At 43.5% G+C, this 19,154-nt stretch overlaps 2 protein-coding genes across 6 annotated transcripts in view; both read right to left on the bottom strand.

Annotated features, from left to right (window-relative positions):
• Positions 1–10,994, bottom strand: part of LOC128094942 (zinc finger protein 60-like) — a 70,275-nt gene extending 59,281 nt beyond the window's left edge. Inside the window, exon 1 of the mRNA XM_052713553.1 lies at positions 10,930–10,994. The gene's annotated coding sequence lies outside the window, so the exon portion shown is untranslated. The remainder of the gene's footprint in view (positions 1–10,929) is intronic.
• LOC128094941 (zinc finger protein 60-like) overlaps positions 1–19,154 on the bottom strand; it is a 65,298-nt gene that overhangs the window by 9,928 nt on the left and 36,216 nt on the right. The window contains exons 2-5 of one of the 5 annotated variants that reach the window (XM_052713548.1): positions 11,448–11,509; positions 10,259–10,310; positions 9,175–9,301; positions 7,244–7,342 (exon numbers count right to left, since the gene is read on the bottom strand). In XM_052713548.1, the coding sequence (XP_052569508.1) occupies positions 7,244–7,342; positions 9,175–9,301; positions 10,259–10,291 (259 nt within the window). In that variant the 5' untranslated portion in view covers positions 10,292–10,310; positions 11,448–11,509. Of the gene's footprint in view, positions 1–7,243; positions 7,343–9,174; positions 9,302–10,258; positions 10,311–10,929; positions 11,044–11,447; positions 13,337–19,154 lie in introns of those variants that run through there. The other 4 variants (XM_052713545.1, XM_052713546.1, XM_052713549.1 and 1 more) reach the window with 4 other exon arrangements.

The raw sequence follows: 19,154 nt of genomic DNA, 5'->3' as shown, positions 1-19,154 counted from the left end.
TTTCAAAGTGTTAATGGTTAGATTGAGAAGATTGCTTTTCAATATGGGTTTGTAGGAATTGTATGAGTTTGGGTTCCTCTAACTAGGTTTGGGATTTTGTTTAAAAAATTATAAAGAAAAGGAGGAGTTATGAGATTGAATTATGTTTGCAGAAATTATATTTACCCTATTGATATTAATGCACCCTGATTTTGTGGAGTTAAGGAAATATTTAAGTTTGATGTGAATACATCGAAGTTTTTCCTATGTTCTGTTAGCAAGAAAATTCAAATGATTGAGTTAATGTTGTAAGACGGAGAAAATTAACTATATATAGCACCATATATGCTAATTCAAATGGTTCTGTTAAGAGTTTGCTTTGTGTTGTAAGATTGGGAGAATTGTGACTATGTATAGCAATATTTATGTTAACCTGTTAATGGTAATGATGAAGCTAAGGGATTCTTTAAGTTGTAGTCGCCTTAAGAGTTTTTGGCTTAGAAAGGGCTTGAGGCAGCTAAGACTGCTGTAGTCACCTTGAACCTAATTCAAAAGAGAAATGCCATCTTCATCATCCTCTACTCCCATACTGGGAGGTGTAACAGCTATGGAGATTGCTGTAAGCCATTAATAGTTATTTTTTTATATATTAAGAAAGGGGGACCTGTGGGAACCCCCGTTCTCGGGTTCCTCGTGGCTTTACCCAGCAGGTCCGCATAGAGGATGATTAGGACCACGGGCCTGAGTGCAGGTGTCTGAGATGGTCTGCACTTGGCTGTGCTGGGGGAGGAGGTCTTTTGCTCCACCCCTTGGCGTCTCTATAAAAACCCTGGGGCAGAGACAGTTAGGGCCCGTTGGAATAGGTTCCAGGCCCTCTCGAGGCTATCCTTTATTTTCTATCTGTTTATCTCCGCAAGATTCTCCGCAATAAATCCTTCTATCTAATATTTCCTGCTGCTCGCACTCAAGAAAACTCTGGGGAACTGTGGGGGTGGTTGGGTAAACGCCCCACACTCTTTACAATAGAACAGGTTGGAAACTGGAAGGCATATCTGCTTAGAGAGATTAAAACAAACTGTACTGAAATAATCTTATGTGGTTTATACATACTACAGGAAATACACATTCTTTGATGAAGGCTTTGGCCCAAATAATGAGAAAAGTAATGTACCACACAAATACCAAATATCTGTCATGCATTAAGAAAACTGTCAGGTTGGGGCTGGAGAGATGGCTCAGAGGTTAAGAGCACTGGCTGCTCTTCCAGAGGTCCTGAGTTCAATTCCCAGCAACCACATGGTGGCTCACAGCCATCTGTAATGAGATCAGGTGCCCTCTTCTGGCCTGCAGGCAAACATGTTGTATACATAATAAATAAATAAATCTTTAAAAAAGAAAAAAAAAAAAAAAACTGGTTAGGAGCCAGGCGGTGGTGGCGCACGCCTTTAATCCCAGCACTCGGGAGGCAGAGCCAGGTGGATCTCTGTGAGTTCGAGGCCAGCCTGGTCTCCAAAGCGAGTTCCAGGAAAGGCGCAAAGCTACACAGAGAAACCCTGTCTCGAAAAACCAAAAAAAAAAAAAAACTGGTTAGGGCCTGGAATTGTTAAAAAGAAGGAAGTAAAAAATCCGTGGTAGTGGTGGTAGACAATGGTAATAATCCCAGTAACAGGCAGTCAGAAGTAACAGTGTCGTAAATTCCAAGACAGCTTGGACTACATAGTAATACTCTCTCTTGGAAAAAAACAAAAAACAAAAAACAAAAAAACAAGACCAAGCTAAAAAGAAAACAGAAAAAAAGGGGGGAAATACATTAGAATTTTAAGGAAAACTAAGGATCTCTGGCCAGAGAAACAGGTAAGCTCATTGCAGATCTTTACCTATTCTCCTTCTCCTCCAAATCCAGTTCCCTAGTCTCATCTACAGCAGACCATCTGCCGCGGCCTGCCCTTCATCCTTGCCCCCATCTCCAGATGATCACACAGATCCACACCTCCAAACAGCTTTCTCCCCATTCACTGCTTTATCCCAACCCACAGGTCCAACAGAGATTCCCTGGGAACTCGAAGGCCACTCTGGACAGTGAAACACGTAAGCTAACTGCAGATCTTTACCTTCTCTCTTTTCCTTTCACCTTCATATGCAAACACATAAAACCAAGGCTAACTTTAAAAAAAAAGAAAATCTTGAGTAATAAAAGAACTGTAGAAAGTATCACTATCCCCAATTTCAAGTTATACTACGGAGCAATAATAATAACAATAATAATAGTAATAATAATAATAATAATATGATATTGACATAAAAACAGACAAGTTGATTAAATTGAAGACCCAGACATCAATCCGCACATTCATGGACACCTGACTGTTGATAAAGAAGCCAGAAATACACACTGGAAAAAAGACAGCATCTTTACCAAATGGTGCTGGTCAAAAAAGACAACTGCATATACAAGAATGCAAACAGATCCATAATTATCACCCTGCACAAAACTCAACTCCAAATGGATCATAGACCTTATTATTAAACCAGATACACTGAACCTGATAGAAGAGAAAGTGGGGTATGGCCTTGAACTCATCAGCACAGGAAAAGACTTTCTGAATAGAACACTATTAGCACAGGCACAAAGATCAACAATTAATAAATGGGGCCTTATGAAACTGAAAAGTTACTACACATCAAAGGACACTGTCACTTGGACAAGGCACAAGCCTACAGAATGGGAAAAGATTTCATCAACCACATACTGATAGAGGGCTAACATCAAAAATACATAAAGAACTCAAAAAACTAGATATCAAGAAAGCAAATAATTCAATTAAAAAATGGGATGCACTTTAATCCCAGCACTCGGGAGGCATTGCCAGGTGGATTTCTGTGAGTTCGAGGCCAGCCTGGGCTACCAAGTGAGTTCCAGGAGAGGCGCAAAGCTACACAGAGAAACCCTGTCTCGAAAAACCAAAAAAAAAAAAAAAAAAAAAAAAAAATGGGATGCAGATCTAAACAGAGAATTCTCAAAAGAGGAAACTTAAATGGCTGAGAAACACTTAAAGGAATGCTCAACATCCTTGGCTATCAGGGAAATGCAAATTAAAATTACTTTGAGCTTTGATCTTACACCCGTCAGGGTGGCTAAGATCAATAAAACAGGTGACCACTCATGAGGGTGAGGGCGAATATGTGGAGAAAGAGGAACACTCATCCACTACTGGTGGAAGTGCAAACTTGTACAGCCACTGTGGAAATCTATATTGTGGTTCCTCAGGAAGGTGAGAATCAATCTATCTCAAGAAGAAAAAGCTATACCGTACATATATCCAAAGGACTCTTCATCTTACCACAGAGGCACTCAACAATGTTTATTGCTGCTCTATTTTTAATAGCCAGAAATTGGAAACAACCTAGATATCCCCCAACAGAAGTATGGATAATAAAAATGTGGTACATTTACACAGTGCAGTATTACTCAGCTACTAAAAAAATGAAATCAGGCCAGGTGGTGGTGGCATATACCTTTAATCCCAGCACTTGGGAGGCAGAGGTAGGTGGATCTCTGTGAGTTTGAGGCCAGCCTGGTCTACAAAGAGAGTTCCAGGACAGCCAGAACTGTTATACAGAGAAACCTTGTCTCGAAAAGACAAACAAACAAATGAACAAACAAAAAGAAATCATGAGTAAATGGACTGAACAGGGAAAAAACAGAATATTTGAGTGGGATATCATAGATCCAGAAAGACAGGGTATGATATGCGTTCACTTCTATGATATTAGCTGTTAAATCAATGATAATCAGGCTACACTACATGGAACTGCAGGACTAGGTACAGAGTTAGAGATGGAAGCGGAGCATAGATTTTATTAGAAAAGGCAAATAAAATAGCTATGGATGGATGACAGGCTGGAATGAAAGGATCAATGGGGAAGGAGAGAGGAGAAGGGGACAAGGGAGGAAATATGAGGAGAGATACCGAAACTTAAGGGCCATTTGAGAGGCAGTATGGATATCTAATACAGTAGAAACCTCCTAAAATATACACATATATGAAGACTACCGAAGTGAAATAGCAAGTAATGAGGGAGACAGAGTCCCAACTAACCATCTCTTGTCATCAAATGAAGCTTCTAGTGCCAGAGTTGGTTTACGTCACCTAATTGAGCTGTTGTCGGCCAAAGGGGTGCCATGGGAACCCCAAACAACTCAGAGTGTTGCCACAAACTGATGGCAAGTCCACACAGCTGAGGACAATAGTTACATAACTCATTGAACATGGAAAAGTCAAGCTGGTGCCTACACAGAGCATCCACCCCTATGTTCCAGTGTCTTTGGTACAATAAGATATTCTGCACACTACCAGAAGAGAAACTTAAACACCAAGCCAGCCAAAACCCCTTGAATGTAGTCTTTCCTGCAAGTTATACCATGGCCATGATGGCACAAAGTTTGTGAGAGTAAGGAATCAATATGTGATTTGATTTGTCTACTCCACAAGATGGAACCTAGTCCTACCACTGGTTGAGTGATCAGGAACCTGAAACTAGACAGCCCAGGAACCTAGGGTCAAACCAAATATTACTGTTCTAAAAACACAAAAGCAAAAGCAGAAACATAGCAATGAAATGGGTCCTAACGGCATCCTGCTATATTTATAGATCAGTGTCTTGCTCAGCCATCATCAGAGGAGCTTCTTCATGCAGCAGCTGGGAACAAATACAGAGACCCACAGCCAGACACGATGCAGAGAATCAGACCTTGGGATACTCAGCCCTAAAAGGGATGTTTCCATCCAATCTCTCCCATAAAAGCTCAGAGAACCCTGTGGAAGAGAAGATGGAAAGAAACAGCGTAAAAGCCAGAGAGATAGAAGAAACTAGAAAACAAGGGCCTCTTAATCAACATGATCAAAGCTCTTATGATCCCAGAGAGAGAGGCAGCACGCACAGGGCCTGCACTCACCCAAAATGCACCAGGTCCTTGGTGCATAAATTAATTATGGCCTCCAGTTCAGTATTTTTATGGGATTCATGAGTGTGTAAACAAATATGTCTCTGTGTCGTGTGCCTTTCCTTGTGTGATGTCCTTTCTGCTTTGTCCAATTCCAACGTGCTAGTTTCTGTTTTAGCTTATCTTATTATTTTCCCTTAGAAGCCTATTTTTAAGGAGACAGGATCTGGATGGGAAAGGAGGTGGGGAGGAACTAGGATGAGTAAAGGGAGGAGAGGCCATAATCAGCACTTATTATGTGAGGAAAAAAATTCATTCTCAATAAAAGGAGGGGAAAAAGAAGACTAAGGAGACATAATAATAAATACAGGCAAAAAGTCAGAGACTAAAATGTCCAGAAAACTAAAATCAATCCCCAAATGTTATTTAAAATGGAAAATTCATAAAGAAAACTTCTTCCGATGATCCTCCCGAGATGATAATGTTCTTAGTACAAGAGTAAAAGGTTGTGTTAGATTAATTAGGATTGATGGAAGATTATCTATGGATAATATCTTAGTAGGGGAGGCATGAAATTCTTAGTATCACCATCAACAGTTCAACAAAAAGTATTTCAACATGTAGTTATAGACATAAACAGTACAAGAGGCAAAATGTCTCTAATTAGTACATTCAGGTAACAACATTTTTAAAGCCATTTTATTTGGAGGGGGTTGTTGTTGAGGTTGTAATTTTGTTGGGTTTTTTACTTTTTGGTTTTAATCACTCATTTATTTTCATTTTATGCGTTTCTGTGAGTGCCTGCATGTATGTATGTATATAATTTGCATGCCTGGTGCCCAAGGAAGCCAAAAGAAAGTACCACATCCTTTGGGATTGGCATTATAGGCAGCTGCAAACCTCCACACAGGTAGGTGTTGGAAACCCAGTGGGTGCTGGAAGCAAAACCTGGGTCCTCTGTAAGATCAGCAAGAGATCCTAACCGCTGCACCATCTCTCCAGCCCCTCTATGTTTTGAGATGGTCTCATATAGCCAAGGCTGGTCTCAAACTCAGTATGTAGCTGAGGATAATCGATAATCTTGAAGTTCTGATCTTCCTGCTTCCACCTCCCAAATCCTGGTATTACAGATATGTCCCCTGTACTAGACAGGGTTCTCTGGAGGAAGAGAACTGTTCATTCTATATATATATATATGGGATTTATGAGCGTGGCTTACAGGCTCTGGTCCAGCCAGGCCAACAATGCCTGTCTAACAACACAAAGTCTAAGAATCCAGGGGTTGTTCATTCCATGAGACTGGATGTCTCAGCTGGTCTTCAATACATGCTGGAATCTGAAGAAGTAGGCTCTCATGTCAGTGAAGGAATGAACTTGCCAGCAGAGTGAAGGAAGCAGACAAAAGGCAAGAGCTTCCTTCTTTCACATGCTATTTACAGGCTGCTATCAGATGGTGGAGCCCAGATTTAAGGTGGATCTTCTACCTTCAAAAAGAAATGGATTAAAAGTGGGTCTTCCCAATTAAAATGACTTACTTAAGAAAAATCTCTCACAGGTGTACCCAGCTGCTTGGGTTTTAGTTAGTTCCAGATGTAGTCAGGTTGACAACCAAGAAGAGCCATCACAGCCCCCATGCCAAGCTAGGTAGAAGGCTGTGTTGTGTGCGCTCACATGTTGTTTCATTGGCTTCTCTACCTATTCTTTTTTAGTCATGGTCTCTCATTGCCTGGAGCTTGACAGGTAAAGTAGGCCGAGTTGTTAGCAAGACAAGAGATCAGCCTTTTCCACTTCCCCAGTGCTGCAGTTAGAAGCATAGGCCACACCATCACACCTTGATTAGAGTGACTATGAAGATATACAATTAAAATATTTGCTATGCCTCACTGTGCTCCTGAATTCACTGGTGTTCAAAGTGTCTCATCATTGGAACAGCGGTTAAGGACACTGACTGCTCTTCCAGAGGACCTGGTTTCTAGTACTCCAGCCCCAGGGGATCTGATATTCTCTTATGGCCTCTTTGGGTACCTGCACACCTGTGTGCACACACACAACCAATAAGATATGTTTAAAATGGTAGAAAGGGAGGGTAACTGCTCCAGTAAGAGGGAAGAAGGTGAGAACAACTTAGTGACTCATGAACTAGAAGGTCCTGTGACAGCCTTTGCTATGACCTTGACTTCCTTCCCAGGTCTCAGGCATGTTCTTCCACAGGCCTTGGCGAGTTGAAGAAAGTGTGTCAACCCAGTGTCAGGCATGAGGCGACTCTCCGACCACATGCTGTGCCTGGCAATGCTGGAGACCTGCCTTCCTCTTACTCACCTGGGCTGGGCCTGTCTGTTTCTTCCTTCACAACCATCCAGGGCTCTCTCTCCTGCTCTAATAAGGCGATCAGATCGGGTTTGGAAACGGAACTTCCCACTTAAAAGAAAGAAGAAATGACACGTGGAGACTTTTTTCTTTCTTTTTTTCTTTTTTTTGACTCAGTCTCTCATGTTATTCCAGGATGTCCTGGAACTTGGTATGTAGACCAGGCTGGCCTTGAACTTACCTTGAAATGCCTGCCTCTGCCTTCCAAATGCTGGGATTAAGAATGTATACCACCATGAGCTGCCTGTGCAGATTTTTAAAACTACACTTATTTATAACAAAGGTCTATACAGCTTGTAAGCCCAGCAACTGGGGGAATGAGCCTGCCAGCCTGCACTGCATAGCAAGACCCTTGTCTCAGAAAAAAATAAATGAATAAAAAAGGAGGGGGGGTTAATCTCATTTAAATGTAGATAAGAGCTTATCACGTAAGAAGAAAGTATATATAGTGGGGGAGAACGTGAACTTAGGCTACACTGTTCTCTGCAGCTCACCAACAACGCCATTTATTTAGGCAAGTCCCGTAAGAGTCTATGCTCAGTTTTTCCATCTAAAAACTGGAAATGGTGGCACCCAAATGTAATCATAACACCTGAGGAGGGAAAGCAGGCAGAGAAGTCCAAGGCCAGCTTCAGTTTCAAGGCAAGTCCAAAGCTAGCATGAGCTACATGAGACCTGATCTCAAAAAAGCGATTAATAATAATAATAATTTGGATTGAGTTGATGATATCTATTGGATAGGGTTGCTACTGAGCTAAAATAATATATTCAACACTTTGAATACTATCTGACCTATACTAACACAAAATTGTGGGTTTTTTTTAGTTTTCATTTTTTACTTAGTAATGCTGGAGATGGAACTAGGTCCTTGAGTATGCTGGGCAAGTGCTCTACCATTGAGTTACAACCCCAGCCATGAAAATTGTTATCATCATTGTTAACTATGTTGCCTTCTTTCACATTTGGACCTCATTCTTACAGATTTGCTCAATGAAAATGACAAATTCACAGCCTGAAACTTCCACAACAAAACAGGTAAAGGAAGTGTTCATTGAGGGAAACAGAATGTGTCCACTTCTGTTTTGAATTGATTCTATTGATTCATTAGTAAGTAAATCATAAAGGCTCTCTTATTTACTTGTGTATGCATGCATGTACAGTGTATTTATGTTTTTATGAGGGTGTGTACACAAGTGTGGGTAAGCATGCATGTGTGTGTATGGGTCAGAGAGCAGTGTAAGGTGTGTTGTGTAATTGTGTAATTGAGCCCCACCTTGGTTTTTGAGACAGCATCTCTCTCTGAACCCAAAGCTCACTGAGAGGATCTCCAAGGTGTGGACAAAAGGCAGATGTGCCATGGGCCTCCTGTTTTCAACCCAAAAAAATCTCACATTATTCCTTTGGGAGAAGGAGGAACTCAGCTTCCTCTTTAAAATTCTACTGATTTAAATTTCTTTTATTTTATGCGCATGTGTCTGTCTACATGTACATTTGAGCACCACATGCATGCATAGTGCCCATGGAGGCCAGAAGAGGGCATCAGATCCATGGAACTGGAGTTATACATGGCTGTGGGCTACCTTGTTGGGTTGGGAATTGAGCCTGGGTCCTCTGCTAGTGCAGCCAGTTCTCTTAAACACCAAATTATGTCTATACCTCACCCTGTAGACTAGGCTAGCCTGGAACTCACTATGTATCTGAGGGTGACCTTGAACTCATAATGATTGTTCAGTCTCAGCCTTCTAAGTGAAGGAATGACAGCCATGGGCCACCAAGACCAGCTTCAGCTACCACAGGAAAATGGCCCTGTCTTTTCATTCAGAGTGAGGAAAGCCAACAGTGTAGAGAGCACATCCCCCTTTCACGGGGACAGATGGCCTTACCCACTGTGACGAGGTTGCTGTAGGTCTCCAACATCAAGTCCCTGTATAAGACCCTCTGAGTAGCATCCAGGCAGGCCCACTCCTCCTGAGAGAAGTCAACAGCCACATCCCTGAATGTCACTGACCCCTGAAACCACAAACACAAGTAGAGTGAAACTGGGGAAGAATTCAAGATGGAAAATCAGAGGGGAAAGGACTCAAGAACAGGAAGAAGACATGGAAATGCTCAAAGTACCTGGCTGCACGAGCTCCCCCAGTAAAGGATGACGGTACGCACCCTACGCATCTAATAAATGTGCATTTCCATTCCATCCACACCCTTCAAGTTATAGCCCACAAGAGAGAAACGTCACCAGGGTTCAGTGTAAAATACTAAGAAATAGTGTGAGTCCTTGAGTTTATTATGGTATCAGATGATATCAGTAAGACTCTTTGTCACGAGAATGACTTTTGTAAACTATGTAAGAGTCCATAAACTACATAAAAGTCCACATTACTGGCATATTAGATTCAACCTTTTATGCCCTCTTCAAAAAACAAAAAAGTAGAAAACAAAATGGCACCTACATCTCAGGTCTTCCTGGACTCTGGAGACGACAGCCCCCTCCCAATCACAGCCTGGATGACCTTTCCCTCTCATCACTGAACTCTCTCTTAAAGCCCCTCAAGCAGGTCATCTCACACACATGCACCGAGGCCATTCACTCTCAAACCCTGTGTCATCAGCCTGAAAACACCAAAGATGTCAATCAGGAGTCCCAGTGCAGTCAAAGGAGACCATCACCTCAACGTTCTGAACCCCCAAAGACCCTGCTTCCCTGTGGACTGTCACCTCCTCTGCAACGACAGTCCTCCCTGACCACAGACCAGGCAGAAAGCAGATGTGCAGGGATGCATTCAAAGAAAACTCCAGAACCAGCAGGAAAGAGCCACAGACAGGAAGTGCTCTGGTCTTCCAACCCTCACTGTAATGGGCAGACTGGGCTGGAGGACTTCAGGTCCCTGGAAAGCTTCACAAGAGAAGATAGCAAAGACTCACCTAACCTGAAAGTCACCCTATGTAAAGAGACAAAGGTCAACTTACACAGACCATGTCTTGAGAACTAGAGCTGGCCATTCTTCTTCAGGATCCTCCCCTGGGGAACAAAAAGAAAGTCTTTCAATGGATTGTGACTTGATGTTCCCAGACTGACTTAGGTCAGCATGACTTCATCGACTACTTTTATATCTCAAGCATCCCCACTCACACACTCCTCTCCCACTGCTCATAGCCTCCCACACACAAATTAGAAGCAGACAGGAGTCTACACAAAGACGATTCTGTCCTAATCCCAGACAACCCATTGTACGAAGGTCACTTTCCCACTCCTGAAATCCTCAGAAGTGAACAGAAATTGCCTACCACCTCCATTCTTCCCCTACTTTGAAAAGGGGACCTTTAAAAATCAAAAGCCACCTGGTGTGTGATATCATCGAAATAGTTATCGATTTACCAAATCGGGGTTTGAAAGCCCTAACGCTAACCTCTGGAGGTTCCTATCGATAACATCTTGGGCAAATGGAGTGATTGTAGAGAGAAGACACCAAGGATCTCTGAAATGATTATGTGAATATTAAGTGGAAAGGGAGGGGACAATGTAAGTTAAGGGCCACAGTGGTGGAGGTATCAATTGACATATTCCTCCTTCACTTACTGCAATTCTATATTCCAAAACTACTACCTCGTTCCTCACACCGAACAAAGAGCAAACTCACTCTCGAATCTTAGATGTGTAGCAATAATGTTCGCACTCTTCTCCAGGCCCTCGTTTGAATAGCGGCAGACTCGGGAGCCCGAGCAAGCAGGAGATCCCAGGCTGTGCATCCGAGTGAGCACTCTCCTTCACTTCCCACAACACCCACGATGGCTAGAGCTCCCAGAAAGTTCTGGACTCAACGAGCAGCTGCCCTCCTAGGCGACCCTCGGGGGCGCTTCCGGCCTCAAATGCTCGCCCCGAGCTCAAGTCTGGACCTCAGGGAAAGCTTCCCTCAGACTCCGTCCCTGACCTCTCGGTACTGAAGCCTGGTCCTCTGCTTCAGCCCCTGTGGCCGTGAGAGAAAGCAGGAGCAGAAAGAGGCTAGCACAGTGACCCAGACAACGCAGAGTGCTCGAGGTGTACACACACGCACGCACGTACACACAGACACGCACGCACGCGCGCGCGCGCTGCCGTCCCTACACACTCACACATATCACCATGCACCCACACCACAACCAGCCCGCTGCCTCATACCTTACTCAGTGGAGAATTTCGCCAGCGATTTCTTCCTCCAACTAGAAGCCTCTGACCTTCCGCTGTAGCAGCGCCAGGACACAGAAAGTTGATCGGTTACTTCCGGCGCGGCGACCCCTGGGAAATACAGTCATCCAGTGCAGACACACCCCCCCTAGACCCCACCCCGGAAGCCTAGCTCTTCAGAGAAATCCCAGCATACAACCTAGACCACCTCTCTGGGAGCTGCGCCCAGTGGTATGAGGGAGCTCCCAAAGGGAAGCGCGCTTAAAGCGTAAGCTCCCGGGTGTTCTCCAAATGTACTTCCGGGTTCTTCGGGTAATGTGTTTTCGCTCCTATGGAATGTACAGACGAGCCTAAGGGTTTAGGTATTTTGTTTTGTTTGGGGTTTTGGTTTTTCGAGACAGGGTTTCTCTGTGTAGCACTGTGTCCTGGAACTCACTCTGTAAACCAGGCCTTCCGCTGCCACCCGAGTGCTGGAGTTAAAGTTGTGAGCCACCAACGCCCGGCTGAACCCATGTTTAAAGTGCAGAATTGGAATAAAATCAGATCGAGACATAACTGCTTTGATCACGCTTTCCCTGAGTCCCACTGCAGAAGGATTCCACCTCTCTGTGCGATGGTAGGGACTATGATAAGTTTCAAAAGACTGAACTAAAGAATTGGTTGGTTTTAAACGAGGAGAGGACGGGCAGGTTACATCAGAGACTTCGGAGAGCCAGATGACCCTGTTTTCTAGATAGGAAAATGTGACTGAGGACCACATCGATTTGTATGGACAGAACGTTCCATTAGACAGTCATATATCATGACTATCACGTGAAAATATCCTAAACAAAAAAAGTACGTTTAGCTTTTGTAGGAAAAACCCACTTTTGTTGTAGTATGACATTATTGAACTTTCAAAATCTCTTTTGTTGTTTCTTACAGTTACACAAACTTCTTTTTATTCCAGAACGTGATAGAAAACAAATGTCAAGGGAATAGAAGATCCTTGTAATACCACTAATCGACTTAAATGTATTATAAATGATCTAAACCTAAAGTATAGATTGTCAGATTAGGTTTGAAAACAAGCAGACCCAGCAACATGTTAACTACAGAAAATATGTTAAAGGTAAGTACTCTAGCATATCAAAGTGACTCATTCTCACAATAGTCAAAAAAAGACTTAAGTCAATTTTAAAATCGAAGCAGATGTGGGATAAAGAACATTGCCAGTGATAATAAAGAGGACAATTTCATCAAAATAAACTTGGCTGGGTGTGGTAGGGCACGCCTTTCATTCCCAGCAATGGAGAGGCGGAGACAGTGGATGTCTATGAGATGGAGGCCACCTAGGACTATATAGGAAAACCTTTTTGGTTTTAAATCGAGACAAAAGGCTGAGGTGCCTGTTTAAAATATCAAAGTGGGTGCTGGCCTCCAGGTTCTTCCTGCATCCCTCAGTCCCTACCTCTTTCAGGGCCCTTCTGGATGGCATACCCTGCCCTCTACCCTAAACTTCTCCAGCCCAGGGGCTGGCTGCTCTTCCCTATAGAGCCCAGCCATTTCGGTTGCCTGCTCTCGTGGTAGCTGTGGGCCTCCTGGCTGCTGCACCCGGTCCCCTCTCTTTCTTCTCCCTTCCCTCCTCTTCTCCCTACATGGCTGGGGATCACAACCACTCTGGACTCTCCAGATGTCCCTGTCCCCGACACTGGCTATGCCTTCCCACATACCTACAAGAAGCCATTGCCTCCACCATACCTAGGTCAAGTCATATTTCTTCCTTTTCTTTCTTTTTTTTTAATTCAAAACCCTCTCTAGCCGGGCGGTGGTGGCGCACGCCTTTAATCCCAGCACTCGGGAGGCAGAGGCAGGCGGATCTCTGTGAGTTCGAGGCCAGCCTGGGCTACCAAGTGAGTTCCAGGAAAAGGCGCAAAGCTACACAGAGAAACCCTGTCTCGAAAAAACCAAAAAAAAAAAAAAAAACCCTCTCTAAAAACTAAAATAAACCCATAGTATACTACTAATAGCACAGCTTCAAAACATGATATATATATATATATATATATATATATATATATATATATATATATATATATATATATAAAATAGTAATAAGGAATGACAGCCACATCCATGATCACATGCAAATGCTTTCAATCTCAATCATTGATAGAACAAACCAGAAAAGCAACAGGGCATAGTTGATTTGGACAGCATATCAACTATGACTGCTGTCAGAATCAAAATGGAGACAGTTAAACTTTAATGAAATCAGGGGGCCTTGAAGGGAGCCCTTCCTTCCTTCCTTCCTTCCTTCCTTCCTTCCTTCCTTCCTTCCTTCCTTCCTTTTCCTTCCTTCCTTTTCCTTCCTTCCTTTTCCTTCCTTCCTTCCTTCTTTCCTTTCTTCATTCCTTCCTTTCTTTCTTTCTCTCCTTCCTTCCTTCCTCCTTCCCTCCCTCTCCTCTCCCTCTTTCTTTTGATTTCTCTGTGTAACAGCCCTGGCTGTCCTGAAATTCACTCTGTCTACCAGTCTAGCCTCAAACTCACAGAGATCTACTTGCCTCTGCCTCTCAAGTTCTGGGATTAAAGGTGTGTGCCATCACTGCCCGGCTGGAGTTCTTTCTTGTACACACAACTATGGCAGAGATGTCCATTACCTGGAGATAATTCTATTGAAAGCTTACTTTTCTTGTGCTTTTTTTTTGGGGGGGGGGGAACTAATACTTTATATATTTCTACTCCACTTTTACAAACTAAAGCACATCTCTTTTAAGATAGTCCACAGGCTGATTGTTCGAGTAGAGACTGCAGGTAGGGGTGCCCATCCAGACCCAGCTGACGGTTTCGGCAAAGCTTTCTGTTTTGCTCTTTCACTGGATTTGGGGTCATTTATAAACATTCTTAGTTTCCTGTCATGCCAGTGTCTCCCAGTCTTCCTTTCTCTCTACAGAGTCATTTCGGTTGGTCTGGTCCATCTTTCCTGTGTTCACAGTCTTTCCTTACTGCTATTGCATGTCGCTCATGGAAAAATTAGATAATTGCCTCCCCTTTTCTCTACAGCTGCTGTGTGCAATTTGGGGGAGTTGAATACATAACAATGAAGATTAGTATGTGCCATAAATATTTCATTAACTACAAATAACTTGAATTCCTGCTGCAGTTCTGCCCACCTACCTACCTCAGCTCTCAGCCCCTTTGTCTCCCATTCTGTGTGTGCATGCCGTCAGTTCTCTTCAAACAAAGATGCACCTGTATCTCTTCAAATATTCTTCTCTCCTGCTCTAAAGGTGGTTGTGGCCGTGTGTTGAGAAGTCCCTCCATTCCTTTCCACCTTGTGTTTTTGTTTATTTTGCTTTTCTTTCCCAGGCTAGCCTGGAACTCATTACATGTAACCCAGGCTTGCCTTAACTTTCTGGCAATTCTCCTGCCTCAGCCTCTCAGATTCTGGAATTAGAGGCAAAAGCCACCACACCGAGCTTCGAACTTTAAAAGAAAGGGGTCTCTGAATTGTATTGGCATGCAGAACTTTTCTTCTGGACACTAGCCCCCGCAGGGCTCTGCTGTTGTTGCTGCTGGAACAAAGGCAGAGTCGGGTGCGTCATCTCAAGTCCTCCCATTTTAACTCTCGGTGTCCTGGGCCCCAACCCCTGTAGGGAGTCCAGGACAACTTTCCTTCCAGTCACTTCCGGCAGCATCCTGGGGCAGGCTCTGGAAACTCAGTTAACTTGGACAATTAGTGTGCTGAGAAAAAGTTGTCAGGGGACTTTTCTTGTAGACCTTGTCACTGAGAGCAGAAATAACACAATGATCACAGGTCCAGAGAAGAGACAAAGTTGGGGAAGCAGAACCTATAACTGAGGGCTCATCATTCCCTCCAGTGATGAGTCTGGTAGCCCCCAAGCCTGGCTTCCTGGAACAGAGGTGTGTTCAGATTTGTGGGGGAGCATGCTTGTAACCCCAATGCTTGGGAGGTCGAGGTGATAAGATCAGTAGCTCAAAGTCATACTCGGTTAAGAGACACCATGACCACAGCAACTCTTATAAAGGAAAGCATTTTCATTGTGGCTGGCTTACAGTTTCAGAGGTTGAGTCCCTTATCATAATGGCGGGACATGGTGGCATACAGGCAGACATGGTGCTGGTCCACGGGCAGCAGAAGGACAACTGTCTGTCCCACTGACCAGACTTGAGCTTATAAAACCTCAAAGCCCACCTCCACAGTGACACACTTTCTCCAAGAAGGCCACACCTACTCCAACAAGGCCACACCTCCTAATAGTATCACTCACTATGGACAAAGCATTCAAACACCTGAGTCTATGGGGCCCAATCCTATTCAAACCTCCCTGGCCTCCATGAGCTTGTAACCATAACATAATGCAGAAATGCATTCAGTCCAACTTCAAAAGTCTCATAGTCTATAACACTCTCAACCTTGTTTACAAGTCCAGAGTTCAGTGTCTCTTCTGAGATTCATGCAATCTCTTAACTGTAACCCCCTGTAAAATCAAAATGAAAAAGCAAATCACACACTATCAACACTTAATGGCATGGGATATACATTACTATTTCAAAATGGAGTAAAGAGAGGATAGTATGGAAATAGTGGACCAAAGCAAGTCCATAAACTAGCTGGGCAAACTCCAAATTCTGCATCTCCATGTCTGATGTCATTATGCTTTTCAGATCTCCAGCTTCTTTCAGCTTTGTTGACTGCAACACACTTCTTTTTCTTGGGCTGGTTTCACTCCCTGTTAGCAGATTTCCTTGACAGGTATCCCACAGCTCTGGCATCGCTAACATCTTGGAGTCTCCAAGGCAATCCAGGCTTCACCTTCACAGCTTCACACAATGGCCTCTCTAGGCCTTCAAGCAGAGATACCCCTGCCATAAGCCTGGCCTCAGTGGCTTTCCTTAGTTGTGGAGGGAGATTCCATAACCTCTTTCTTCTATCCTTAACTCTAAAGCCAGAGCCACATGGCTGTAAATGCCAAGTTCTGCTGCTTTCTGGAGCTGGAATATTGCCCCCTCTTTCAATTACATCTTCACCAACTTTTGGTTTTCAATGGTTTCATTCACTGCCTAAATTGGGCTATCCTGGAACTCAACCTGTAGATTGTCCTTGCCTTTAACTTAGAGACCCACCAGTCCATGCCTTCTGAGTGTTGAGATTAAAGGTGTGCACCACCACACCTGGCTCTAAGCTTTTCTTTAATTCTTTTTTCATAAATTTGGAGCTTATTGGATGGGGTTTTGTCCTGAGGTCACCACTCCCTTTATTACATTTAACACCAGCTCTTCTTTAATCTGTTTATCTCCTTGAACATAAGACTTAGCTCCATTCCACTTCCTGGCACCCCTGTTCTCTTCAGTCTGTGTATTTTGTATTTTTATTTGCTCAGTGTGGTGGTTTGAATAGACATGGTCCCATAGACTCATGTGTTTGAATGCATGGCTCATAGGCAGTGGCACTATTAGGAGATGTGGCCTTGTTGGAGGAAGTGTGTCACTGTGGAGGTGGGCTTTGAGGTCCCATATGCTCAAGCTATGCCCAATATGGGACACAGGCCTCTTTTGCTGCCTGCAGATCAAGATATAGAACTCTCAGCCTACATGCTGCCATGCTACCTGCCATGATGATAAGGGACTAAGCCTCTGAAACTGTAAGCCAGGCCCAATAAAATATTTTCCTTTATAAGAGTTGCTGTATCTCTTCACAGCAATAGAAACCCTAACTAAGACACAGCTTGTTCATTTGCAGTAAAAAATCTTCATTAGAGTTAACACTAACAATCACACAACAGATTGTTTTATGGCACATGCTTCTAACCCCAGAACCCCAGGCAGAAGCAGACAGATCTCTGAGTTTGAGGACAGCCTGGTCTACAACTTAAGTTTCAGGACAGCCAGGGCTACACAGAGAAAACCTGGGTCAAAAAAAAAAACAAGGAGGAGGAGGGAGAAGGAGGACAAGAAGAAGGAGAAGAGGAGGAGGATAGAAGTAGTTCTCCTTGTTCTGCCTGTGGGCTTGATCTCTCCTACAGCCTCTGCTACACTGTGGTCTATCTATGACATTAATAACTCTTCTAATGAACTTCTTATTCTAAAATGACAATCCACCTCAGTGTTCCCTTGACCCCAAACCTACAACCTTTCAATAATGACATCATCATGACAGGAAAGATGACTCAGCAGTTAAAAGAATCAGCTGATCTTCCAGCAGACTGGAGGAGGACCCAAGCTCAGCTCCCAAGACCTATGTTGGGCAGTTTACCACCATCCACCTGTAAGGCCAGCTCCAGGGCATCTGTTCTCTCATGGCTTCAAGCAAACCAGTGCTTACATGGCTTGTGTACCTGCACAAACACAGAGGATGTGCGGGAGAGGGAGAAACAACTACCAAAAATTAAAAATCTTCTAAAAATAAAAATCTCTAAAAGCCTGGAAAAAGCCACCCCACCCCCACCACGTTGAAGACGTCTGATGGAGAGGAAGAACCACCTGCAAGGTGGACATGAACCACAATGCTGTACTGTGAGCCTGAGCACTCTGTTCCCACACTACTGACCTGTGGGGCTCTGAGGCTGGGGAATCCCCTAATTAGACTTCCAGATTTGACCAGCATGCCCTGGGAAGTTACAGAAACTTCCTTGTATATTTAATGAATGTAAAACACACCATACCCAGCCTGCATTTTTAAATTATACATTTCTATATAAAAATTAGGTAGCATCAGCTTCCTCTGTTCACTTGCTCTGGGAGAATCAGCCCACACCACTGCACTACAAAGGAGAAGGCTTCACTGGGCAGAACCGAGGCCTCTGGCTGAGAGCCAGAGCCATCTTCCATGTGTGGGACTGAGATCCTTGTGTGGGGGTCCTTCAGAACCAGTCAAGTTGTCTGGTGTCTGGAGATCTGGACAATGTCTTTGAAGCAGAACAACCCACATAAGCTACTTGTGAATACTTGACCCACTTAAAATTCGAGAGAGAAATATTTACTGCTTGAAGTGATGGGATCTTTCTATTTTAAATCTAGAAATTTGCTGTTGCATACAATGATCACTAGTTGACAACAGGAGTCCAAGGATAAAAGCAAAGAGAAAAGGAGTCCATTGCCCCTCAGTTTACATACATTTGTGTGGGTAATCCATCTGTGGTGATATATTATGTACTCCAATAAAGCTTACCTGAGGATCAGAGGACAGAACCAGCCACTAAATCAGACATAGAGATCTGACAGTGGTGGCACACACCTTTAATCCTATCACTTGGGAGGCAGAGATCCATCTGGATCTCTGTGAGTTCAAGGCCACACTGGGCTACATGAGAGAAACAGAACCAGGCAGTGGTGACACAAGCCTCTAATCCCAGGAAGTAATATGTCAGGACACAGAAAGGTATGTAAGGCATGAGGAAACAGGAATTCAGTCTTTTGAGGCTGAGGATTTTGTTTGTTTGTTTGTTTGAATTTTTTTGGTGGCAAGTGCCTTTTATTATTATTTTTTTCTATTATCAGCTTGATACATTACAAATTCTTATCCTAATAGTGAAATGTTTCACTGAAGCTTGCCCAGTGATTGAGTAAAACCAAAACTTATTATAAGCCAGTCATCCTAGGGTCCCCCATGCTACATATATAGCCTCCATGGTTCTGTGGGTTACAGTCTGATTGTCCTTTACTTTATATCTAGTATCCACTTATGAGTGAGTACATACC

Source organism: Peromyscus californicus, unplaced genomic scaffold (assembly GCF_007827085.1).
Source record: "Peromyscus californicus insignis strain IS unplaced genomic scaffold, ASM782708v3 Scaffold_4__1_contigs__length_199733344, whole genome shotgun sequence".
NCBI lineage: Eukaryota > Metazoa > Chordata > Mammalia > Rodentia > Cricetidae > Peromyscus > Peromyscus californicus.
This window is presented reverse-complemented; position numbering and strand designations above follow the sequence as displayed.